This window comes from Pipra filicauda, unplaced genomic scaffold (genome assembly GCF_003945595.2).
Source record: "Pipra filicauda isolate LSUMZ 115617 unplaced genomic scaffold, ASM394559v2 scaffold135_size2527700_pilon, whole genome shotgun sequence".
NCBI classification, from domain to species: domain Eukaryota; kingdom Metazoa; phylum Chordata; class Aves; order Passeriformes; family Pipridae; genus Pipra; species Pipra filicauda.
This window is the reverse complement of record NW_024103829.1, coordinates 2,126,022-2,152,216: the sequence shown is the minus strand read 5'-3', so window position 1 is coordinate 2,152,216 and position 26,195 is coordinate 2,126,022. Positions and strand designations below refer to the sequence as shown.

Sequence of the window (26,195 nt, the reverse complement as noted above, 5' to 3'; positions counted from 1 at the left end):
GTGAATTGGTGATTGGAGCCATTTGATACTGCCTGCCTTTTGGCTGAAACGAAATAAAAGAGAGCTCACCACTGAAGGCAGAAACAGAGGGGCAGTGTTAAATGTATCACAATGCTAAAGAAGTAAAATGTTTGGTCTTACAAAAAAGACAAGGCAGATCAATGGTTGCCATTGTTTTAGTCAACTTATATAAAAATCATTTATTAAGATTCTCCTGAACCTTATATAGTATCTCACATTCTGAAACTATTTGCTGCCCTTAAGAATCCTGGTTGACAAATATGTGGAAATGGGTATAGGATGCAGACAGATGAGTGCTGTCTAACCTCCACATCTAGAAGGTGACGCTGTAATGTCCCTGCAGAGAAAGTCCTGCCTCATGAGGTGCAAAGGCAGCTTTCTGCAGAGCAAAAGAAATCTTCCCTGCACTTACTGCAGTGCTGAGTGTGCGTGGGAGGGTTGGTATTTCTACAGCACCACAAGAAACCCCAGTGAGTTCAGAGGTTTGTTAGCATTCAGATAAACTGAATATCTACAGTGTTCAGCTGTTGAGCCGCAGCAGAAAGGACTTTCTTCTGTTCAGTGCTCAGTCCAAGCGAATTCACATACATTGCCCTGGTGTGTGAAAGCATCCAGGTAAGTGTATCACAGTAAAGCTGAATACTTTACAGTTCTTTTACAGAAAATGAACTGCATTTCCTTGTGGTAACTTTAGTGTACTTAAACTAGAAGTGGGGAGAGTGCATGTATGTGCTTACTGTTAAGATTTGGATTGTTTAGGGCTTTATTTGTGCAGAGCTGATAAGTGTTCACTTGCCAAGCTGACCTCCAGCTTCACTGCTTCATAGCAATGAGAATCTCCGCTCCCAAATCATAAAAAATATGATGGGCAGATTCAGACCTCTAAGAAAGAAGGGATAAAAGCAGTATCTCTGTTCCCGGGCAAGGCCAGCACGGTTGTTTGCACAAGACCCAGCAGACTAACCCAAGGAAGAGTTATTAAAAACTGATCTCCTGGAGAAACAACTGGAAAGATTACAGTTCCTCAGAAAAAAAAAAAGAAACAGCAACAGCAAAAACAAAGCAATGCAGATGGCCTATAAGCAGACTAATTATATGAAAGACCCAGAAGCAACTCTGAAGTTACCAATCCAGCTGCCGAGAGCGTCTGCCAGGTTGCCAGATGTTGCCAATGAAAACCTATCTTCCACAGTTCATCAAAGAAGCAGAGCTGCCTGGTGAAGTGAAACCTTTGCCAAGAAAATAAATATTTTATCTAAAAAAATATTTTCTACTAGGAAAAATGTTGAAAAATATAAAATTTTAACAACATGCCCAACCCCATGTTACAGTAGATAAATAATGAAACATACATACAGAAGGTGTTGGCAAGAACTTATTGATAGGAAGTATCTATGCTTAACATTTTATTTCTAAGGCTACAGTCTTGGATTGTGTTAAACAAATTGGTTTTATGAGGCTTGAGGTTGATGGCATTCAGTTTGAGTTTGGGTAACTTGCCTTGAATTTAGCAATGGCTTTTGCCACCTTTAGATAAAAGGCTTAAAAGCTGGAGGAGCCAAAGGTGACAGTAATATGTACTGGAAGGTGGAGAGACTGCAGAAATGACAGCGAGCCGCTCCATGGCTGCCAAGTCACCTCTCCCATAACTCTGTGTCCTCCAAGACACCACAAAGAGGGGCAGGAATTCTAAATGGGTAATTTACATTGTGCTCCTGCCAAATTTTATGAACTGAGCACATGGGTGACTGCTGAAAAGGCTTCCTCCAACACTTGGTAAAGTCTCAGGGCAAGGAGCAGTATACATGTACTTCGGCTTCAGCACTGGAGATACAGGCTGCCCAACAGATTCATGCAATGACTAGTTTTAATTTAGTTATGAGATCGAATTAATATTTCATTTTAAATTAGGAAATTATGTATTTTAAAAATCCTGTGTAATTTTTCAAATGTGGTTCATAATGTTGCCAGTCCAGTGCCTTGGAAATATTATGTCAGTTCATTGTAGAGGCCAAAAACCAAACTGCCTGTATAGTCTGTTAGTGAGGCAAAACATCTCTTTTTCCAGTAAATGTGTATGGGTGCTTTGGGATTCACACAAGCATATCTGGCAGCTTTTTCAAGTAATTCTTGGCCTGCAGAGCATACACTGAACCTGGGGAGGATCTTCTATTCAGGAATATGATATGAATAAGAACATGCTACTGGATGATGAGCTATGGCACTTCTATCATAATTTAACTTGTCAAATGTAGTTTACAATATTTTATAATAGTAATCAATAGGACAAAGTCTAAAAACTGTGAGGGCTAGGGTTGGAGGATGTCATCAGTGTCTTTAATAATACATAATTCCTTAAATATGCAACTAAATCACTGAAATACATGAGCTTAATTTGGAGCCTTTTACACTTTGAAAATTCATATCTCTTTTTTGATAACTGGCTACAGCATTTGCAGACCAGACCAGATTGTTCTGATTTGTTTCCTTGGCTCTTGAATGCACCAAATGGGATGGATTCCCCAAGATCCATGTGAAAAACCTATAAATCCCAGGAATATATTCTTTGTGTCTCTCTCCCCTGCCTGTTTACACCTTGCCTTACCCCGATGACTTAAAGACATTCCTGCAGGAGACCTAAATGTGGCCATTTCTTTGAGTTCCTACAACACACAGATTTATTGCTGACTGTCAAAGTTATAAACTATTAATATTCGTTTGGGAATGCATTTCCTGAAACTGTTAATGGACTTGACCAAACAAGAGTGGGGGAGAGAGTGAGTAGTAAGAAAGAAACCTCCATAACATTACCCATTATTTCTTCTTTAGTAAACAAGTTATAGTGTTAATTATAGTCTTGATTCACAAAGAAGGCCTTTATCCCTCCAAAGATTACTTTATAGCTAGTTGGGAATACTGGATGTCCTATGACTACTGAATATTCTTGGAAAAGCTCTGATTACACTTCTGTTATATGTGCTTAGATACTTAAATTAGGTCTCTTGGCATTGTCCTGTATCTAAAAGAAGCCAGGCTACCAGGCGTGATGTCTTCAGGGCAGCAAGGTAATCAGGTCTGCTGATGCAGCAACAGAAGACCTGGAGACCCTGGCCAGCTCAGTCGCAGGTGATACGCCACCTCTCACCCTCAGGATATGAAATAAGAAGTACATAGGAACAGCCTGGGAGAAGACAGCTGCTTTTCCTTGCATCTGCTGTCTGAGAACATAAAATGCTGCTTTCAGATGATCTGATTTTGATGTCTTTTTCCGCCCCGCTCAAGGGCACGCTGCTTGTCAGCCAACTCCTCGGCAGAGGTACAAGCAGCGCATGCAGAGACTCTCCAAACTTTGCCACTAACGTTCAAAAACAGCTTGTTCTTCCTGTGAGTCCTCTGTAGCTTGTGTAAGATAAGAAACTATCAGAAGACTAAGAGCTTTAAAGAAATTTCAGGCAAATATTTTCTGAGCAGTACCCGTTTCATCTGAGTGGGAAACATCCACAATGATAAATAGAAAAATTAAAAAATTAAGAGAAAGCTATTAGTGGAGACACTACTGGGTTTGAGCCTACTAAGGCATCCCATCAAGCAAGCCCAAAGTGCCAGTAAAACAGTGTTTGTGGTGCAAGGACACTAAATGAAATGACACTTCAAAATGTTCAAATATGTACACCCAGTGTGTGTGTGTGTATGAGTAAGGGGGGAAGGGAGGCAAAAGGAAGGCAAGTCAAAGGCAGACAAAGAGGTGCCAGAGAGGGGCAAAGAGCATGCTACATTCTGCACTGTAGGCAATCAGTGAAATAACGTACACATGAATTAACTCATTAATGATTCCTGGAGTGAGTCTTAGAGATCATGAAACACCAACTGACAAGGCTCTACAAAAAAAAAAATCTGTTTAGTAAATCAAAAATATACCACAAACAAACCCAAGTTGGTTTCAAATTTATTTATAACTCAGTGTACAATCCATAAATCAAGAAACAAAAGGCACAGTATATTTTTAATCAAAGCTTTTGGAGCTCACAAGATACGGTATAAGAAATTGAATTGATAGATCATTTATTATTGTTATGAAACTAAAGGCTTTATATTCTTAAGTGAAGTAAAGCGGACAGCAATATGTTCATATTAGAAAGTTCCTACTGTGAGTGAGAACTGGATTAAAATTGAGATATTGCTTAGCAAGACAGACAAATCTATATTTATTTTTGTCTGTGAAACTATTGCAACCATACATAACCCATAAGTATAAAGAAGTGGCACTGGGGGAAACCACCTTGCTGGTTTGCCCTGTGTGTGAGTGTTTGGCAAACACAGCCTGCGGGGTGTGTAGTCCATTGGCACATAATCAGCTCTCTGACCTGTAACGTGTACATTCTGAAACATTAATTGCAACAATTAAAAAGTTATTTAGATGATGAGCTTGGACCAAAAAAATGTTGCTGCTTCTCAGAATCCTGAAATGCAACTTGGACTTCCTAATAAGCTGGTTTAACTGTTCCCAGAGAGATTTTACACCGGGGGGAGGAAGCAACAGTCAAGGAGCCATGCAACACACAAATCTGAACAGTCCAGCATGTGTCAGTGCAAAGAAAATTCATTCTATAAAGTGACTAGTGTGAGAAAGACTTAGAAAGGATTATAAAAATACACTACCATATGTTGTAGTAGTTGAAAGTGATTAATCCAGTTCTTAAATCCCATTTTAAACTCCCTTTCATTTCTGTCTATAGAAAAATAGAAGCCAATTGCCTTGTTTGAATGCTATGTAGTTAATTACATCTTCTAAGAAACTATTTTAAAACTAAATGTAATGTTTAATTACAAAATGCCCTCCCTAAAAACAGTTAGCTTGTACATTGATTTGTAGTTCATTAAAAATGCTTTCTTAATTATATTTCCAGCCAGAAAATACATAGACATTAAAGAGTCTATAGAGAAATTTTGAAATCACAGCATGAATTTGTGAGGAGAAAGTTACACTTCAAATAGTGGACAACTGACAGCCACAACCGCCTTCCTGTAATTTCAGAACTTAATTGTTGTAAGAATAGTAATTGGAAAGCAGTGTTCATTGTAACGGCTATCAATACCACATTTTTTTTTTATATGAGTAGATATTCAAGGACTAATTAGAAAGCAAATCAATTGCACCAAACAAGCGTAAAGTTCACGTTAGCTGTCGGACCGATCACCTCAACACGCGGGGTTCACGGCTAAGGGCAGCCCGCGCTTTGGTTCGTAGGGTGTTGTCCTGGAAACCATGCGGATGCAGTCAATAACAGGGCAGACGCTGAGACACAGGGTGCAGCCTGTACAGCTGTCAGTAACCATGGGCAGGTGGGTTTCGGGATCAAACTGGATAGCCTGCGAACAGGAATAAACATTATTGATGTCACTCACAGAAAAGGTCAAAATTGCTCCCATTTCAGTGTCTGCATTTCCTGCGCTACAGCACTTGCAGACATCTTGGTGTGATTCTGCGCTGCAGCTATAGCAACTGTTCAACTGGCAGGGAACAAAACAACCCCCTCTGTAGACACTGGAAACTTAGAGATGTGGGCCAACTTATACCTTGGCAAAACCTCATAGGTCACAAGGGCTGGTTAAAAAAGGAGGAGTTTGGCCCATGATATTTAAGCTCCCAGAAGGTATTTCTCCTTCAAATGAAGAAAATATTTCATAAGATAGCAATGTGCCAGGGTATTGGTTCAGAGGAGACACCAGACCATGCCTGTACGGCTTCAGCACAATGCTGGTCACAATGTGTTCTTTTGATTTTTATTTTCATCACAGTAGAAACAATCTACTTTAATAAACAGTAGGGAAAAACACAGCATACTGTGTCTCATGTGATTATTTTCCTTTGCAAGTCTTCAAAAGGGATATCAGAGTTTGGGGCACACAGACCTTCCTTTAGTTCTTACATTCCATGCAGTGAATCCTCATTACCAATAAGGGTGATAACTGTATCTGAATGTGAAATAACAATTGCAGTCTCAATGAAATAAGCTCCTGGTATAATGGAAGTAGCAATTAAAAGCAAAAACAAAAGCATCACACAACTGCAAAAGCTTCAATGTTTAAGAAGCAAGACTAGAAAAGTAAAATATTAGAAAAACCTGCCCAAAACACTGAACATCTACTTTAAGAGTTTAGGAGGGAAAATCAGGCCTGAAAGCTGAACTCTGGCTTCTGTGCAAACAAGTAGTGTCTTAGCAAATCTCCCTGACCACTGTCAGCACTAGGGCAGGCAGGGAGGTGATACGAGGTACTGGGTGCTGCTGCAGATGGGCTTCGAAGGCAGATTTGCTACATTTGGGGTTTCACTGCTCAGACGGCACAGAAGTTGCTGTAGCAACCAGAAAGGGCATGAAGTTGGTAGTAACTACCCTGGATCTATGAGTTTTGGTTTAGCTTGAGCACAAAGAGAGCTCTGGCTTGTGAGTATTTAAGGAGGACTCCTTTCTCTCTCACTAACAACAATGCACATCTTGAAAGGGAGTTCAAAGAGGGAGAGGAAGTCAGGACTACAGTGCTAACTTTAAATTAAGGAAAGGTTTTCCGTTGGAGTCACACAAGGTGACAGCTCTGTAGAGCAGCATGGAAATTTCTGAAACAAAGGGAAGTATAGAGCAGATGCTATTTTGACGGAGGTGTGTGTGTTGTTGATTTATTTGCAATTAAGAATTGCTTTGCAATTCTTTGCAATTAATTTCTTTTCAATTTCTTTAATTAAATAAGGCAAAAACATCTCTTTTGTGCTTAGAAAAAGTCCTGGGGCTTTAAACTTTGGTTCTTTCGGTGCTGATTTTTTTTTCAGTTACAGAAAATAAAATTTTACTAAATATAAACCCAGTCTTTTGCTCACCAGGGGCTATATCCTCCCCTTCAATGGGAAATCTGATGGAAGGGGAAGAGGTGAAGATTGCAGTGTCAAGAAAAAATTTAGACAGTTAAAAGGCTACTGTAGTAATCTACTTTGGTATAAATGCAGCATTAATTTTCTTGTATCGGGAAAAAAAAACATCTTTGCTCTGATATACTTGTTTTAATTGCAGGAGTTGATTTTAAATGGAAGACTTCTTTCTGTGACTTTATGTAGTTCAGTTCCTCAAACCTACTACTGATTAGACTGAATCAAAGATGAACACAAACTCATGGTGTGTCCAGAGGAAACTTGCTGCTCATTTAAAGTATTTATTTCTGACAAGCTATTTTCAGACTAAGATTTATGGAAAACTTTGTGTAGAAATTATTGTTTACTGCATATTGGATTCCATGACAGCTATGCTAGACCATATTTTGGTTTTCTAAAAGAGGTGAGTTTTCCTGTGCTGCCTTTTTTGCTGCAGACCAGTCCATCAGCTCCAGTGGACATGGCACAGAATGACACGAAGACATGTGGATACATATCATACATCTTATGCTACCATACTAAGCAGAAATCAGATGAATACTTTGCTGCAAACAGGAGCCTCAGGTCAAAATTTTGCTATTTGCTGGTCACAATGATTTCTGCAAACTTCAACCTGCTGCTCTAAACCATGACAGTTATCCTGGAGAAAGGATCTGTATACTCAATCAAGATCAAAACAAAACCCCACCCGCCTGAAACCAGAATTAGTTCAAGTTCAGTTATGCTACAGGAACAAGGACCGGGTTTCTTAAAAAGCATTTGGCAATAAGACCAGCCCTTGTCAGGAAGGGACACGTTCTCCCTTTCTCCCTCATGTACTTGAAAACCATCAAGAACTACATTTACTGCCATGTAACTTGGGACTCCTTAATTTTCTTCCTCTTAAAAAGAATCCCACTTGCAGTTAGGGAGGGCCTGTGGCAGTGACACGCTCTGCTGGGCAGTGTCGCCACCTTCCACACAGCTCAGGCAGGGCTTGTGTGCCATGGCCTTGGAGCATGCTGGGGTTTGAATCCAGTATTTTAGGCATCTGTTTTTACCACCTGCTCATTAACAGAAGGTGAATTCTTTCTTCCCAGCAGCAGAAAGATAACTCATCGTGCCTTCCTGCTAATTACAGCTGTGCTCTTACCTGGTAGCCAGAATCATTACAGGTCATGTAGCATTTGCCACAGTTGATACACATTTCCTCGTCAATCAGAGCCACAACTTGCTCTGTGTTGCACAGATCACCATATGTTCCAATATATTGCAGTGCTTTTCCAATTACATCCTAGGGGAAAAAAATAGTTTAAAGACTCATTTATAAGATACTAAGCAGTTTCTACAGCTGCACAGGAGCACTCTCTAGTACTTTAATGTGGAAGACTTGGCCATGCATTTTGATGATGTTTAGGATTTTTCTTTTAAATTTCCAAGTTGCTGACCTTCATACCTCCTGTAAAATACAAAGAATGCTCCATACAGGCGCATTTTGAATGCAGGCAGTACTAGAAGTATACACTGTTGTACAAACGTTCTACAAATAGGTTACACATTTGGTCCTTGATTGAAAAGTGCTCAAGATCAAGCCAAATAAGAGACACAGACAAGTCTGCCCAAAATTATAAACTTCAAAGTGTTTACCTTTGTTCTTGTGTTGCCAAGAAACATGATAAGGATTTATTTTTGAATTCTGTTTCTCAATATTTTTGAACAAGCAATACTAACCTTATTCCTATTAGTCCAAAAATTATTCCAAAATTATCAGCAACCATTTTAAGTGCCTAGTAGTATGTTGTATTTAAATTATAAATCACCTGTATGATTTATAATCTCATACAATGCTTTATATATATATATTGTTTTCCACTCTCATTGAAGAAGAACAGAATTACAGCAAGTTAAAATGTCATTGTGTAACTTATTTTGGGCAGCATTACTTTGAAAAAAAACTAAACATCCCTAATTATTCCTATGCCAAATGAAAGCAATGGTTAATGTGGCTTTATCAATGTTAGCTCTAAAGCAAAGCTCTGCTAGATGAATTAAACGAGAAAGTGTCTTCCTAATCTGCTAAGAACTTGCAAAACCAGCTCTGCTTTCTGAAAGAATGAGGTCTACCTGGCCTTCAGAACTTGTACAATAGTTTTTTTATGTAAAGAGACAAATCTCTTTCTTCACTGGATGCAGTAGTAGTATCTATGAATTTGCTCCTAATGACTGTTGAGGTAGAAAATTCAACCAAATCCTATGCCCAAGAAGAAAGACTGGCAAATGGTACTGTTTTCTTATTCCAAAAACACTCAAATGTTTTCTCTCTGCCAACTCCCTGAGTTGCTGACATGTGAAATACCTTGATTGCACTCATTCAATGCTAAAAGCCTTCCAGTTCTTCTCAGCAACATGCAGAGAACATTAATGTTCTTCCAGCATAAAACAGCTATGGCACATTGCTAAAGGCAGCGTGATGAGTGTGGACAGATGACTGTGAGCAAGTTATCACAGCTTAATGAGTTAGCACTCATCAGTAGAGCTGTGTGAGCTGATTATGTGCATGGTCCAAATTCATTGCAAATTTGCAGTAAAATCTGTTTGCTTAAACTACTGTAAAAGGTCAATTAACTACTATGAAAGTGTTTCAACTAATACTTTTTACTAGAACAAGACTTGAACATGCAGCCCTTTACTGTGACTCCACTGATGAGCTACAGCAACTAAATCAAATGTGATCTCCTAGGAACTGCTCATATCCCTGTCTTTTCGGTTCCACTTCTTACTCAGAAATGTTCATGGATTTACTGGAGTTGCAGCAGTTTTCAGGTTGCTACAGTTCTCAGGTGTCTGCAGTCTTCTGTGTCAGTTGAAATATTGCAGTAGTAGAATTCAGCTCCAGCTTTCTAAACTCTCATGTAGGCTTGTCTGTTGACAAGTCCCACCTTTTGAACCTGCTACAGGTTTCAAAATTCACATCTTTGTGTGATCTACTGCCCCCAGCAATACTAAGTATCCTCTCCTGTGTGTATATACCTCCCAAACGTTCCACTGTCAAAAATGCATGTCTCCTGCAAGTGATGATCTGCATACTGAAGAATTTAAAGAAACGATGTAAAATCTGAGCAACATACAACGAAGAAGCTTTCCACTGCCTGCCCATGTTGCAAAAGTATCAACATGGGGAGATTCCTGACAGTGAAGGGCTTTTCAGTCTGCAAAAGCATACGTTTAAATAGCATAAGCAATTTTCTCAGGGAGGTTCTGGATTCACATCTGTATTCTTTAAATATTGTTTGGATGTTAACAAAACCCACAGAGCTCAAGCAGGTTGCAGAATGGGCTACTCAAATAATCATGAAATGGAGGGCCTTGCTTGTGAGAGAAGACCAAAAAAACCTTACAAGATGTTTAGCCTAGGAAGATGAAGGCAGAGGAAGAATATGATGTCTATATATACATCAGGGAGGGGAAAGACCTATTTAAGTTAAATGACAATGTTGGCACAAGAACACGCAATTATAAGCCAGCCATGAATAAATGCAAAGCTGGAAATTAGAAAAGGCTTTTTAAATGGGAAAGGAGTGAGGTGGTTAACGGCCTTCCAGGGGAGCAGCTGGAGGACACAGGGGAGGCAATCCAAAGTTTAGGATACCATTAGATAGCTCAGGAAGTGCTTGCTTGCAACAACATAATCAAAGTTGATTTTCCACCTACAAACTCACAAAAGGAATAACAAAAACAATGAATAAAGCATGGTGATTTCTGAATTTGTAACTAAGTCTCACTTCTCACAGCTTACAAAAATACACTTCTGGGGACTCAGAATCCCAAATAGGGAGGATGATGGCATTTTAGAGGCCTGAAAGTGATTTCAAAAGACTGTGTCAATGACTTACTGCTGATTTACCCTCTTTGCTGTTGTGTCTTTTAATCACTTTTTTCTCTCAAGCAAAAACTGTATCTTCATTCATTTGCAAAGTTTCAAGACATTATTGACTAAAAAAGCAATGGTACTTAAAAGATGTTCTGCAGGTGCACTCTTTTACAGCATCTCAGGGCTTCTTATTTTCATAAAAACATAAATGTTTGGAACAAAATAAACAGTGCAGCAAGAAATAATCAGCTTTCACTGTTTAAAGTGGTTTCACTCCAAAAAGCAACTGTCTAAAATGGCACTATGGGATTCCACACTTGATATATCTCAATGGCCTCCAGATCAAATGTGCAATGTTTACAAGACTAATTTTTTTTTTTTTTTTTTTTTTTCTTTGCCAACTGCCAGACCTGCAAACAGGAGCCAGGTTCTGAAAGTCAAATTGTGTTCTTTCTGGCTTATGCATTACCAGCAGCAACTAAAAAAAAAAAAAAAAAAAAAAAGAAAGAAAAAGATGGAAGTTAAATTTTGTCCTAAGCTGCACCTTTGAGATGGCAAGGACATGGAGTGCTCCTTTTAATTACTGCTGTGCTGTCCTGCTCTTCTTAACAAAACTGTACTGAATGAACTGGGAGAGGAATGTAGTCCTGCAACTGGAACTGTCAGGGAATTCAGTTGCTATGGAGAGAATCAGAGCAGAATCCATTAGTTTTGTGTTACTAATGAGTACAGAAAAAATATTCTTTTTGTCACCAAGCTAGGTAGATGTGATTTTGAGTATACACAAGGAGCAGATCTGTTCAGTAGGATATTATTTTTGCAATGCTATAATAGCTGCATTTTAATCTAAAGGTATCAAACATTTTATGGTGATTAGCTTTTCATTAGCCATCATATTAGTAAACCCATATTTGTAAATACAATTCATGATTGAGCTCTGGCTCCTTGTAGACCTGCTGTGTCCATCTTCATGCAGACCTTTTCGTATAAGACCCCACTGTGCTCTAGAGATGATGAACATCACAGGCCTCTCATTAGAAAGCCATACACAGTGCAGGTACTGCACCTCACATAGCAAGTTCAAAGGGAACACACACTAGGGAGGTACCTGTCTTCCACATGGTCTTTTTCCGTAATAAAGATGAGGTACTGACAGAGGGAGAGAGATGAAAAGAAGAAATGTTAGAAACAAAATGATGGATTATGGAAGAAAAAGTCACCAGAATCTGAGGGTACATGACCAAGGTCAACTTACAGTAAAGCAGCTAACAAAAATATGTAATCTGATTAAAACTAACTTTACGTTGAAAGATTACAGATACTTTGCCAATACTTAAAAAAGGTGCTCTGAGATTTAGGGACCTCTAAGCCTTGTTTTCAGTAAATCAGTTGCGGTACCAGCTAAAGTGGGGCTTACAAAATAATTCATAGAATCATAGGCTATCCTGAGTTGGAAGGGACCCACATCATCAAATGCAATTCCTGCCTGTGCACAGGAAAATTCCAAAAATCACACCATGTGGCTGAGAGTGTTGTCTGAACGCTTAGATGAACTTTTATGTTATTATTTAATAAGGTTTCTGTAATGAAAATTATGCCTTGTGAATCTATCACAATTCTTTATGAAGACTGTGAGGTCTTTCAAATAAAAAAAAAAACAACAACTCAAAAAACAAAAACCCCAGTAATTTTTATGTTTGACTAGGCCTCTGATAGGAGCCTGTGACACAACAGAGCTCTGAAATTAAGTAGTCATGAACTGGGATTGCAAATTGGTTAAAGAGCAAAAACAGAGCAAAAAATAAAGATGTGGAATACAATGACCAATGCTTAGAAAATGTAAAATATTAACGGAACAAAGCATCTCAATTTTCCGGTTTAGATATGATGTTGTTTAACATGTTTGAGTGTCTTTCAGGAAAAGATTTGAAGCAGAAGAGTGTAGAGTTGGTACAAATTTTAATTTAAATTGAAGAAAATCCAAGAAACTTGTAGGTATTTTAAAAAACTAGATGAAGAGATACTATCACGGTGAAAAAATGCAGCTTGACAAACATCTTATCAAAGTAAATAACTTTTGCTGATCTCGCCAACAGATACATTCTAGATAAAAAAAATCTGCAAAAGAAAACACAGTAGGAGACACTATCGACAGCTCACGGAACCTTCTGCTTGGTGTGCTGTCCTGACCAGAGGCAAGCAAACTAGCAAGATGTTAAGATAGAAAATAGCACCATAACTACTGCAGTGCTGTTGTTATAATTAATCAGCCATGATATGGAATACAAAGTCATTCCAGTTTCAACCACAGAAGCACAGTGCCCTGGAGCACTGGGCAATGATTAATGGGAAGAAATTTAACAAGCCCAAATGCCAGATTCTGCACCTAGGATGGAGAAACGCTGGGCAGAAGTATAAATTAGGAGAGGAGTGACTGGAGTGCAGCCCTGCTGAAAGGGATGTGAGGGTTCTGGTGGGCAGCAGGCGCATTGTGAGCCAGTGGTGTGCCCGGACAGCCCAGAGGGCAAACCACAACCTGGGGTGCAGTAAACACAGCACAACCAGCCACTCAAAAGAGGTGACTGTCCAACTGTGTACAGCAGTGCTGTGGCCTCACCTTGAGTGCTGTGTACAGTTCTGGGTCCCCCACCATTTCAGGAGGATGTGAAGGTACTTGAATGCATCTAGAGGAGGGCAACAAAGCTGGTGAAAGGGCAGGAACATCCCGTGAGGAGCAGCGAAGGACTTTGGACTTGTCTAGTTTGGAGAAAAGGAGGCTGAGGGGTGACCTCACTGCCCTCTACAGCTTCCTGAGTGGAGGAAATAGAAAGCGAGCTGATGATCTTTTCTCCCTGGTATACAGCAATAGGTCATGTAGGAATGGTTCAAAGCTGTGCTGGAGAGGTTCAGACTGGACATTAGGAAGCACTTCTTTACTGAGAGGGTGGTCATGCACATGCTTCCTAGAGAGGTGGTTGAAGCCCCAAACCTGTTAGTGCTTAAGAGGCATTTGGAAAATGCCCTTAATAACATGCTTTATCTTTTGGTCAGTCCTGAAGTGGTCAGGCAGTTGGCCCTTTCCAACTGAAATGATTTTTTCTATTCTATTCTATTCTATTCTAATTCCTATTCTATTCTACTGCAAAGCTACTTGAGGCAGTCCTCCTGCCACAGTCAGAGTGGGGAGGGAAAGAGGAAGTTTGGACTCTAGGATTTATGCCCATATCTGAAGACTAAAGTTTACTTGAACTAGATCAAACACGAGGAATTTAAGCTTGAGGATCTCTGTGGATATTTTTCCAACAGGTAGAACACCATGTCACGCCCTAGCTAAGCTGACAAACAGAGCTATGCCAGAATGTTTGAACTACCAAACAAGGCAATCTCTACAGCAAGACTTGTGGAGTAAAAAAAGGAAGAAATAAAATAAGCAGATAAATGGTGACTGAATATTGTGGTATAGGCCCTTAAGGCAAAAGAACTAAATTATTAGGAAGAAAACACAAGAACATATAAGGAAAGAAATTAAAGTAATAAGGAGGTAACCTGAAATAGGCAAATCCATCTGTGGGAGCTGTACAAAACTGCAACTGAAAAGAAAATATCCAAGGCACATATCCACATATGGCAGAAATTCCGATATTACAGACAAGTGAGAAAAGAATAAACAACTCTGCTGAACATCAAAGCATGCAGTTTCAAATAATATTGAAAAATAGAGAAAATAAAGAGAACAGCCATGGGAAAAGAGATTCAAAAATAAGTTATATTTTGGATAATCGCAGAGGGTTTTTAAATTGATTAAAAAAAAAAAGGCAATTTGACAGCATGTGGAATTTACAAAAATGTTGGAATTTATATATCGCCAACCCAACAGCTGATTAGGCAGACTAAGAAACTTGGGGGGGAATCAGGAAATTTGCACCAACCCTCCAAAAACACAAGCAGCCAATGCAGGGGTCATACCTCTTTCAAGGGCACCTATCTCTCAGGTCCCATCAGCTTTCAAGCATGTCACTTCACTGCTCCAGAGAGTTAGAGTTAAGCTGGGACTACCTATGAGAACCAGGTACTGACCATTACTACTCCCAATATCCTAGTCTGAACTAACATATTCAGTTAGTGAATATGTTATTCTTTCTGTCTAGAGGGTCAGCCAAGACAGAACTACTTGAAGATGGTCTGGGATTTGTAATTTTAAATGTGAACATTTCTTGAACAGTTACAAATAAATCACTCAAGTTCAAGTTCCCTTGCCTCTCTCCATGGAGAATTCCTGATCAGGGAAGGGTATCAGATAAGTCACCTTTTTTCATTAAGCTTCACTCAGCTTCATTAATGAATATTCTGAATCCTCCTGGCAGATTTTCACCACTATATAATAATAGATGGATCTATTAATAATCAACTTTATTAAAACCTCCCTTTGTAGTGGCAAATTCCCTACTTTAACCAAAACCCAGGTATTTTCCTATTTCTTAGAGGGCATCTGTGGTGAACTGACCCCGTCTGGACATCAGGTATCCACCAAAGCTGCTCTATCACTCCCCTCCTCAGCAGGACAGGGACAAAAAATATACTGAAAGTCTCATGGGCCGAGACAAGGACAGGGAGAGATCACTCACCAGTTATTGTGTCAGGCAAAAGAGACTGGACTTGGGGAAATTAGTTTAATTTATTGCCAATCATATCAGAGTATATATATGAGATATAAAACCAAATAATGAAACACCTTCCCCCCACCGCTTCCTTCTTCCTGGGCTCAACTTATACTCCTAAGTTCTCTACCTCCTCCCCACTTGGTGGTGCAGGGGAATGGGTTAGGGTTAGAAGGTGTTGCAGTTGGCTTCACATTGTCTCTGCCTTTCCTTCCTCCTCACAGGGAGGACTCTTCATATTCTTTCCCTGCTCCAGAATGGGGTCCCTCCCGAATCCGTCCCACAGGCTGCAGTTTTTCATGAACTGCTCCAGTGTGAGTCTCTCCCACAGAGTGCAGTCTTTCAGGAACAGACTGCTCCTGCATGGGTCCCTTCCAGAGGGCCTCAAGTTATGCCAGCAAAACTGCTCCATCGTGGGCTCCTCTCTCCATGGGGTTACAAGTCCTACCAGGAGCCTGCCCCAGTGCAGGCTTCCCATGAGGTCACATTCTTCTTTCTGGCATGGGGTCCTCCACAGGCTGCAGGAGGATATCTGCTCCACAGGCTGTAGGGGAATCTCTGCTCTGTCACCTGGAGCACCTCCTCCCCCTCCTTCTTCACTGACCTTGGGGTCTACAGAGATGTTCCTATCACCTAGAATCACAGACCAGTTTGTGTTGGAAGGGACCTCAAAGGTCATCCAGTTCCAACCCCCCTGCCACAGGCAAGGACACCTTCCAGCAGGCCATGTTGGTCTTGAACACTCCCAGGGATGGGGCATCCACAACTTCTCTGAGAAAGCTGTTCCAGTGCCTCACCACTCTCGTAGGAATTTCTTCCTAATATCCAATCTAAGCCTGCCTTCTTTCAGTTTAAAGCCATTCCCCCTTGTCCTGTCACCACATGCCCCTGTAAAAAGTTCCTCTACAGTTCTCTTGCAGCCCCTTTAGGTACTGGAAGGGTCTCTGTCTCCCCAGAGCCTTTTCTTTTCCAGGATGAACAGCTCCAGCTCTCAGCCTGTCTGCATAGGAGAGGTGCTCCAGCTCTCTGGTCATCTTGGTGGCCCTCTGAAGGCTTCCTTTTTGTGTCTGAGTTTGTTCAGGGCCTCATAGCATTTTTCCCTGACTTCCTCTTTGTTGGGATGCATTGCTCCTGAGCTTGGGAGAGGTGATCCTTGAATATTACCTCTCTTTCCTCCAGGGCTTTATTTCATGGTTCTCTGCCAAGCAGATCCCTGACAAGGCCATATTCTCACTTCTCTCTTCGACTGAAGTTGCTGGTTTTTTCCCTCCTTTTAAAATATGTTATCCCAGAGGCACTACCACCATTGCTGATGGGCTTGGGCTTGGCCAGTGGCGGGTCTGTCTTGAAGCCAGCTGCCCTTGGCTTTGTCGGACACTGGGGAAGCTCCCAGCAGCTTCTCAGAGAAACCACCCCTGTAGTCCCACCACTACACCAAAACCTTGCCACGCAAACACAGTACAACCTCTCTTGCTGCTGTTTTTCTCATTATGGTTAAAATATTAAAGAGATGTTCAGACTGGAAGACTGTCATGAATCAACTTTGGCGATGCCTATCTTCTTCTAATTGCTTCAGTTTCATTTAACCAAAGGTGTGAAAAAGAGGCTAACCTGATTTCAGTGGCTGAGAAGCTCCTCAGACACCACTCAAAAGTATTCAATATCTTTTAAACAAAAGTTTGTATTTGGGGGAATTCATTTTCCTCTTCCCTGCAGAAGGGCCTCTTTTCTTTTTTTTAATCTATCTCCTACTACTTGGATCTTTTTTGCTTTTGTACTTGGAGTTAGGCTTGATAAATTATTGACCTCAACTTTTTATTTATGTTTTTTCAAGTCTTTATGTCTGTTTTTCCCCCTTGCTAAACTTTTTCCTTCATTCGGTTTATTTGCTTTTGGATGGTATCAGTTTTTTGGTTTTCTGCTGTTTTCAGAAGCAAGCTATCTCATTGAAAATGCAGTTATTGGCTCTTGCTTCTTCTTTTTCTTTTTCCCTACATCAATACTCTCTCCCTGCAAAGAGAACAGAATCATGAAACCTCGGAGGTCAAGCAGGCTTTGAAAATGCTCATCATAGTGGGGGGAAAAAAAAGAGTAGATTGCTGTTCTTTGGAACTTGTTGTATACATATAGAAGGGAACCTCAGCACAAGAGGAGGGGAGTGATTTTCAAAAGCGTGACATAAACCAAAATAAGCAGTCCAGAAACCTGAGAGAGGTCTATAGATGTGGCAAACTATTTAATTTAAACAGGAAGATGATTCAAAATTTCTCCTTGGCTGGTTTTGCCATTCTACCAGTTAACTTGGAATACTGGATATATTGGTAAACTGCAAAATTCTCTTGGTAATTATGTGTTATTTTGAGCACTGTTCATATTGTATTTTATGTTTGACCTTATTTTTGCAAGAATTCTTACAGGTGTGATCATACAGGGAAAGTTACCTACCCGTAGATATCTGATATTCTCCCATATATGAGCAAAACAGTCAACAAATTAACAGACATAATTTCCAAATTGCTTTATAAAAGGGTCTACATGAGAATCACAATTTAAAAAGAAAAATAATAAATTGCTCACTTATTTTTTCTATTCAGACTTGAAGTTCAAGTCAGCTCTGAAGTGAACACCTAGAATAATTAGCTTATGCCGTTTCATTTTATTGATATTTATTGGCTAACTAAGGGAAGAGAAAAGCTTCAATGTATATATTATGCAGTAGATAGGGGTCACAGGTTTTATTTCTGCCTTGACATTTACTCATTGTAGACAGTGGATCAGCTTCTTAGACAAACATTCTCCAGCTTTAAAAGTTCAGTCTGAAAACCTATGACACAGCTTTTATATGTACTGAACACCAACCTTTTCCATTGATCCTACATGAGGGATGGAGGCATTTAGCACATTGCAAGTAATCAAAAGGTACCATGCAAAACAGCTCATACTGTAGCATTCAAACTGAAAGAAATTGTAAACAATTCTGCTTTGCTCTTCAAGGCATTACCCCTGCTTGTCCTGCAATTACTGTTCCATTGCCTGAATATCTTCATTTTGAAAAACGACATTAGAGAAATACCTATACATGTACATCACAAATCATTTCTCATTGATTTTGGTTAAAAGCTAGAAAGTCTGCATAAACAGTTGTCTTTGATGCCCTCTAACTAGCTTAAAAGCAGTAATAACCAACTCAAGCTGCCAGAAATGACTGTGCATGTCAACTGCCTGATGGCCGATCATTTCCTATGCATAAGCATATATTTTTGTTACCTTGATTGCTGGAATGGGCTTCTTCGGAATGAAATGCTTTTTCTCGGGAAGCACAGCAGTCATGTTCTGTGCCTTCAGTTTAATCTTGTTCTCAGCTATTATTTTTTTGCGTTGTTCCAGGTAAGGCCCAAAACTGGGTAGTTTCTGAAACAAAAATGATTATGCTTAGTGAGTGGGGGTAGTAAAAAGGTGAGTCTGATCCCACAGGTGAAACCCTAAGTCCATGCTGACCATGACTTGCTTCTTATTCAGGAAGTTGAAATTGAAAACAGCAAGACTGCACCAGAGTGAGAAGTGAATAAAAATCAAATATGAACACTGGGATCTGACTTGAAAATATATACTGAATATTAAAATATTAATATCCCACAGCAGAAAAATAGCTGAATTGCAGGTCAGCATCCCACAATCTATTATATCCCCATTGCATACTTGCTTGTATATAAAAATGTATCATGTTAAATAATTCAAATTCTAACTTTATTTCTATTTTATTTTATACTATGTGGTAAGGTATCAGAAAATTATCAGTTTACTTAGAAGGGTTCCACCAGTATTTAAGATTACTTGTACTGATATCTGAATATATCAATACATATTTTTTAAAGCTTATAAACATATATTTTGCAGTCTGATAATAGAAGGCTGTCTTGACCTGTCAAAGTAAGGCTAACAAACACCAAATGAACTGAAACACATTATAATCTCCTAATTTACCTCCATGTCCCACTTGCAATCTTTTCTGCAACGTTTAATCCTTGAACCCAATTAAGCAAACTCTAGAGGAAGATTTCACTGAATTGCAAAACTCATGTCTCACCCAAGAACATGAAAGAGCTGGTTAAGGATTCATAAAACACTCCACTTCCTGACAGAAAAAGTCCCTTTGCTTACCTAGCAGAGATATGGACAACTGTAGTGTGCCACGATCACAGAGTTCGGTGAGCGAAAAATGGTAAAAAAATGGATTTTTGCTTGATGCAATAGATCATGCCCTTCCTCCCCTGAAACTAGTTTCTTATTCTGCAAAAGTATTTTATCCACCTAACTAAACCCTGTTCAGAAGCTACAGCAGTACTGCAGAAACCAGCAGGTAGTAACAGGGGATACACAGCCTCGGCAGCTGCTAGCATTAATTCACGCTAATAATACAACCTCAAAGAGCATATCGAACAAGATACAGTACTGCCGCAGTCATCAATTTTTTAAGAGGGAATTTCAATGTGAATTTTAAACCCCAAATTATTTAAAAATTTACAAATTATTATTTTTTAAAATGAAGTAAATCCAGAAGAGGTTACCCTGCCCTTCTGCTAATCCTTAGGAGAAAAATTCCTCGATGAGCTCCGTCAGCCACAGTACCCAGCCCTGGGACCTCAGGCTTCTTGCTATGACAAACAAAAGCTTTCTTGGCTGTTCAGTTTTTGGCACTCTGAGCATACAGCCAGAGGGTGAGGTCCTTGAAATGCTTCTCTGCTTCCAAGAGTTGGTTTGTGGCCTCAACACATTTTTAACAGCAAGTCAGCATGAGCCTTGCAGTCTCCTGGAGCTCCCCGGAGGAGGTGCCCTCCTGCAGGCTGGAACTGAACCATGAGACAAAGCCTCAGTCTGGGCAAATGCAAGGCCAGAACTGTGAGGGATATTGCAGACCCCATCTGTCCCAAAGGTAAGGTGTAGCCCAAGTTTCCCCATTGTCCATGGGTTCTTATTGTGTCTGTTCAATGAGAACTTGGTTCCTGCATGTCATGTTCAAGGGCTTCCTTACAGACATCAAACAAACTTTCCTTTCTGTGCAGTTGCCATATGAGAATTGTTCTTGGATGTCTTAAAATAAGGCTTTATGAATTACTCCAAACAGAAGTAAGGAAGCGGCCTTACATACTAAAGTCAAATAAGACAGCAAAACCAGGATTATTTTATAAGGCAAAATGAGCAGAAGGAAGAATTTGTTTAATTTCATTCTAATCAATAGGCTCTAAAGCACAAACATGTAAACTCAATTCTTTACAAGACTTTTAGAAAGCCTAAAACTTTTAGCAAAAATCAAAACCCCACAAATTTTGCTAAAAAGTGTTCTGGTATGTCTACTAGGTCAAATCAACTAGAATTACATTTTTGGCTATGAATAAGTAGTAGTTGTGTCACTGAGAAACTATTTCCTCTCCATAATTTATGTGCTGATGCCAACAACTTTGACTTGAGAGGGGAGGAGACCCGATGACAAAGCATTGTTGGATTCTTTCCTGTCTGGCCAGGAATTGGATTGCTGACTTTGAGAGTAAGTAGCAAAGCTATTTTGCTGATGTTTTAACTGAAGTAGTAGAGAGAGGAGACAGTTGTTCATGGCTTGACTGATTGAAGATCATTTTCAGGAAGAACAGCCAAATCTTTTCTTAATAAATCCTTTACTTTTCTGTTATCTTAATATATGCCCAATCTCCTAATTTCTACTGACAGAAACACTGGGTATACGGAAGTGAAATAGACGATCTAAGGAAGAGTGTGGAGGAAGAATTCATTTTTGTGTATAGGTGAAGAGCGAATTACAAAGGTTTATTAATTTTCAAAGTTGTAAGTTGAAGTAGATTTTTACATCTAACATATCTGCTATCTGGAATGTACAGCAGACATTTCGAAGAGTGTGTAATGCCACCAGTTCCATAATTCAGATGATTTGTAATGACGTGTTCAGCTAAATTAAACTGTATAATCTGTATTTTTAAAAAATAAAAGAAAATATGATTAATCTAGAAAACTGTTGTCCAACTTTCATATTTGCTGTGCATTGCTGTTTTTCTGTCAAGAATTTGGTAAAATGGAATTTAAAATAATTAAGGAAACATGTAGGTCTTGGTCCAGGCTGGGGCATACACAATGAGCTTCCACTGACTTCACACACTGTGTGGCCATACAAATGGCCTGGTTATTTGGAGTCTAGTGGTTCACAAGCAGCCAAGCCAAATTTCATCAAACAACACTGAAAACCAACAATCTTTTCTATAGTAATAAATAATACATGAAAATGTAGCCTCAGGAGCTTAGGAAGGACTTATTGATGGTTCCCCCGTATGAGTAATGCAGACACAGGGAATGCAGAGGAGAGTGCTTATTGTTTGGAGCTGTGTTTTCAAACATCTTGCAGTCAAAGGCCATATGAAATGGCAAACAATATTTTAATGAAATATGTTACTGGATACAGAAAATGTGGAGACATTGAAATAACTGTGGAAGAAATGGATATTTAAGAGATTTTAAAATTAAATCACCTCTAAGCATTGTAGGGGATATCTTCCTAAGCACATAGGGGATTTAATAACAAAATTCCCAATGAAAGCACAAGCACAGAGCTTGGTGCGTTTAACTCTGTTTGCTTTTGAAATCTTTATAGAGTACTTTTTTTTTTTTAATTTCCAGATAATCCAATGTCACTAAACTCTCCATACATGATATCTTTGTTATATCAACATCTGCCTAGGAAAAAAACACAATTAATATGAATATGTGGAGCATAGCAAGTCCTTAGAAGACTGCAACAAGCAGAGTAATTAGATAATTCTCATCTACTTATATATCTGTATCAGTGATGTCTATAGCTGCATTATTTGTATCCATCTGTCTCTATATAGACATAATTTAATGTGTTTCTACTGGAGGGATAACATCAAGAATGGAGCCAAAATAAATACATTAAGTGGAATTATTTCATTGTTTATAATTGCATTATCACAAAACTGGAAGCTTGACATATCTTGCTGGAGTATTTTACAGAAAGAAAGCAAAAATCCAAATCCTCCCTCGCCCTTCACTTCCAAAAGCTGCCTTTTAACTGATGAACTGTATAAATCTTCAGCAACATTGTGATTTTTGTTTCAGTAGTTTCTCCAGGGATTCATCATTGATGAATTTGTTCTTACCAAAAAAGCTAAATCCTGCTCATTTAAAGATAACAGTACCTTCCACTAAAACTGTCTCTATTCAGATATAAAAAAGCATTACTCTGCCAATAGAGAACTGACAACTTAATGAATCAACAATGAAACCTTAAGCCAGAGAGCTTTAAGGTGAGCAAGTCTGTTTTGATTATAATTTATTCATGGATCAATCTAAAGGTAATTGAGCATATTATGAACTAAAAAAGATTCTTGTTTCCTAATGGCAAAAAGTAGAAAGAATCCTGCACTTCAGATTGATGCAATTTTTATGGGCACACCAGCAAGCAACCTAACCAGTGGAACAGGCTGGTGGATAGGGCAGTGCAATATGCGTCAGATGACCCAGACTTTATTTCTAACTTGGAAACTGATCTGCTCCTTACTCTGGGAAAAGCCACATATGTCTCCATGATGAAGTCATGGTTTGCTTATCTGGGACCTGTCTGCTACTAAGGGGCTGGATGCCATCTACTGTTAGAAGACACAGATTTCAGCTGGCACAGTGTATTGAGTTTTCGTGGCAAGGTTTTGATAGTGGGGGGGGCTACAAGGGTGGCTGCTGTGAGAAGTGGCTAGAAGCGTCTCCTATATCTGGCTGAGCCAAGGACAGCTGGCTCCAAGATGGGCCTGCCACTGGCCAAGGCCAAGCCCATCAGCAATGGTGGAAGTGCCTCTGGGAAAACATTATTACATTAATAACAAAAGGAACAGTAGAGAAAATGTGGGCCCACTACTGAGTGGAAAAAGGAACCTTGCAACAGAGGTTGCAGAGGAAGCTCAGATAGGGAACACCTTCTTTGCTTCAACCTTCACTGCCCTCAGGAATCCCTGATCCAGGAGACCAGGGAGAAGGTCTGCAGAAAGAAAGACTTCTTAGTCAAGGAGATGTGCTAAAATGGCTGCATATATCTAGAATCCTTATTACATACTGCATGTACATGTAATACATATAATATGTTCTTATTTTACACTGTGCAATAATTTCCATGCAGTGGTCTGCCTCCACCCTGTTGCAACTTCACAACAACAATAACAACAAGAGCAATGAGAAGAACAACAACAGAAAGATTACTGAAGTTTCCTGAAGTCATATCTGCTTTCTTCCTTGTTCTCAGAGAATACAACAAAACATGACTCCAACATTTCCAAAGAGAAAGAAAACACAAGGTTCCAGTACCAATGAGCAGCACCAGTAACAACAATGAAATCTTGTGACAATGACAAGTAGCTTGTGTTACTTCTGGGGAAAAAAACCCCAAACCACCCAACAAAAAAACCAACCTAACAGTAATGCCAACAGCTGAATTTTGTTCCTCTGAAGGCAGCAAATAACACACATTTTCATATTCATAGATCTATATATGAAGAGAATATTTTGCAGAAGTTTTCCCCGCGGGTAAACAGCTTAACTAATGAAAACTATGTATGGCAATGGAGAAAGTAAAGATGTGAATTCTTATTCTGTTAGACATTCTTATTCTTTCAGGCATTCAAAGCTAAATTCTCTTAAATAGCTGCTTTTCTCTGTGTCAGTTCCATACCCTGCATGGTAAGAGCCCATGGCAAGAAGGAGCCATCCAGATGGCACTAGGGTTCATGTCAACACCTCCAGCAAGGAATCGTGCAGGAGTCCTCCCCACAGCATGGGGGCAGGAGATGTGTAATGGAGAGGATGGGATACTTCATTCTACCAGTTTCCACCTGATAGTGAGTTTCTTGGGCCAACATCAGCTGTTGCAACCCCTGGAGCTGCTGTAGTTCCATTAGCAAGAAGCCACAGGGATTTTGTCCCTTGTATCAAAGGGTTCATGCATTCTCATGGCTCTGTTTCTTAGAGCTGAGACATTTCTGGGTTCACTGCTTTTAATGATGTGGAAATGCCTTCAAAATAAAGGACAGAACACAACAATTATTCAGAAAAAAAATGAACTCTGCCTTTCAGTTATTTTGATTTTTTTCTTGGAACTTTTATTTGCTTCGTAAACAGCACTGTCTCAGTAATCTGCAATTACTGCACATATACTTGTTCCTGTAACCTCTGCTGCTCACTCTGCATGTGTATATACCATCACATTTAGTAACTCAACTATTCTGCTTGCTCTTTAAACCATGATTATTTAAAGTGGTTGAGCTAACCCCCAGCCCTTCAGTAATTCTGAGACTAAACGGAACACTAATGTGTATTCTAGGAGAACATACTGCAGTGACCTCACCATGAGATGTATAGTACTATGGTTGAATGTGCAGATAAAACATTACTTAAAATAACAATTATTTATTCTTTCATAATTTTTCTAACACTGTCAGAATTTTCTCTTCTAGTTCCAAATCACAAACAGATTATTCTTCATGTTCTAACTCAAATATTTGGTTTTTAGCAGGATATATGCACCAAGTGAGGGAAAAGGTTTTAGGATTATAGGTTTACTATAGTGCAGCAAAAACTTACATTCTACAAATGTACTGAAGTCATGAAATATTCATCAATAAAACAAAAAAAGAGCTAATATTTGCAGCAAGCTTAGACATTTACAATCAAAAGCCAGGATGACATAGATGATAAAGAAAATGTTACCTTCTGGGGTGAAGAAAAGAAGATACTGATACACATTACTGTGCTACTTCATGAACATCTGGCAGTCTGTCACTTAATAGACAACAACATCTTCTCTAAACAGAAGAGACTTGAATTCATCAGGGATTCCTGTAGTACAGTATGTGCTTAACTTAAGTACCTGCTTTCTGTGATTTCCATAGATTACCATATTCATGACACTGTAGAGTGAAAGCATTCTTCTCACTCTCTAACCAGAACATGCAAAAGAAATTAAAACGTTGGCAGGCACTTTGTCTCCAGTTTGTTGGACACATGAGGGAAGGACTTTCCACCCATTTATGCAGATGAATTCTGTCAGCTAAGCAGCAGCATAAAGAAGATGTCAGCAGAATGGCTATTAACAAATATCTGGCAAGCAAGCAAATATAACTGTATTCAAATGTGTTTAGGAAACAGGGATCAGTATCAGTTGAGCCTTAGCTGTGGAAAAAACTTTGTGCAAACAAGATTTGTACTTTTACTAGTATATAAGTAAAAATCAGTATTCACATTTTCATGTGTATCTATATACCATTTGTATACATAACTATACATTCAGTTTATGCGCTTATTCTATCAGTGCTGTAAATTACCTGATCACATGAAAAAATGCCATTGTTAGATAGTTTTACCCACTTTCTCCAAGCTGGTTGGTAACTGATCTGTTGAGACCAATGCTAAACTAATCTGTTTCTTTGGATTTAACCACTCTCTTCTGGGAGTATATGTACTGAGGAGATTGACTCCAGCAGTACCAGATTGTCTGTTTTCTAGGTCCTTTCAAAGAAATTTCAGAGATATTAGTTAGACTATTAAAAGAGAAAAAACATCTTTTCTTACAACTTGAGAAAGTATGCATTAGTGGCTACCAACCGACCTGTCAATCATAGATGCTGCTGACCCAGCAAGGTGAGTAGAACTGTATTAAGCTGAATTTGTTAATTCCGCT

At 39.2% G+C, this 26,195-nt stretch overlaps 1 protein-coding gene and 1 long non-coding RNA gene across 4 annotated transcripts in view; one reads left to right on the top strand and one right to left on the bottom strand.

Moving 5' to 3' along the window:
* Positions 1-409: 409 nt before the first annotated feature.
* LOC120322608 overlaps positions 410-26,195 on the top strand; it is a 45,730-nt gene continuing 19,944 nt past the window's right edge. The window contains exon 1 of one of the 2 annotated variants that reach the window (XR_005562416.1): positions 410-636. This is a non-coding gene — a long non-coding RNA (uncharacterized LOC120322608). Of the gene's footprint in view, positions 637-17,350; positions 20,997-26,195 lie in introns of those variants that run through there. The other variant, XR_005562417.1, reaches the window with a different exon arrangement.
* DPYD (dihydropyrimidine dehydrogenase) overlaps positions 3,956-26,195 on the bottom strand; it is a 338,238-nt gene continuing 315,998 nt past the window's right edge. For both annotated transcript variants that reach the window (XM_027740750.2, XM_039378355.1), the window contains 3 exons: positions 18,719-18,862; positions 8,076-8,216; positions 3,956-5,391 (listed from right to left, as the gene is read on the bottom strand). In XM_027740750.2, the coding sequence (XP_027596551.1) occupies positions 5,221-5,391; positions 8,076-8,216; positions 18,719-18,862 (456 nt within the window). In that variant the 3' untranslated portion in view covers positions 3,956-5,220. The remainder of the gene's footprint in view (positions 5,392-8,075; positions 8,217-18,718; positions 18,863-26,195) is intronic.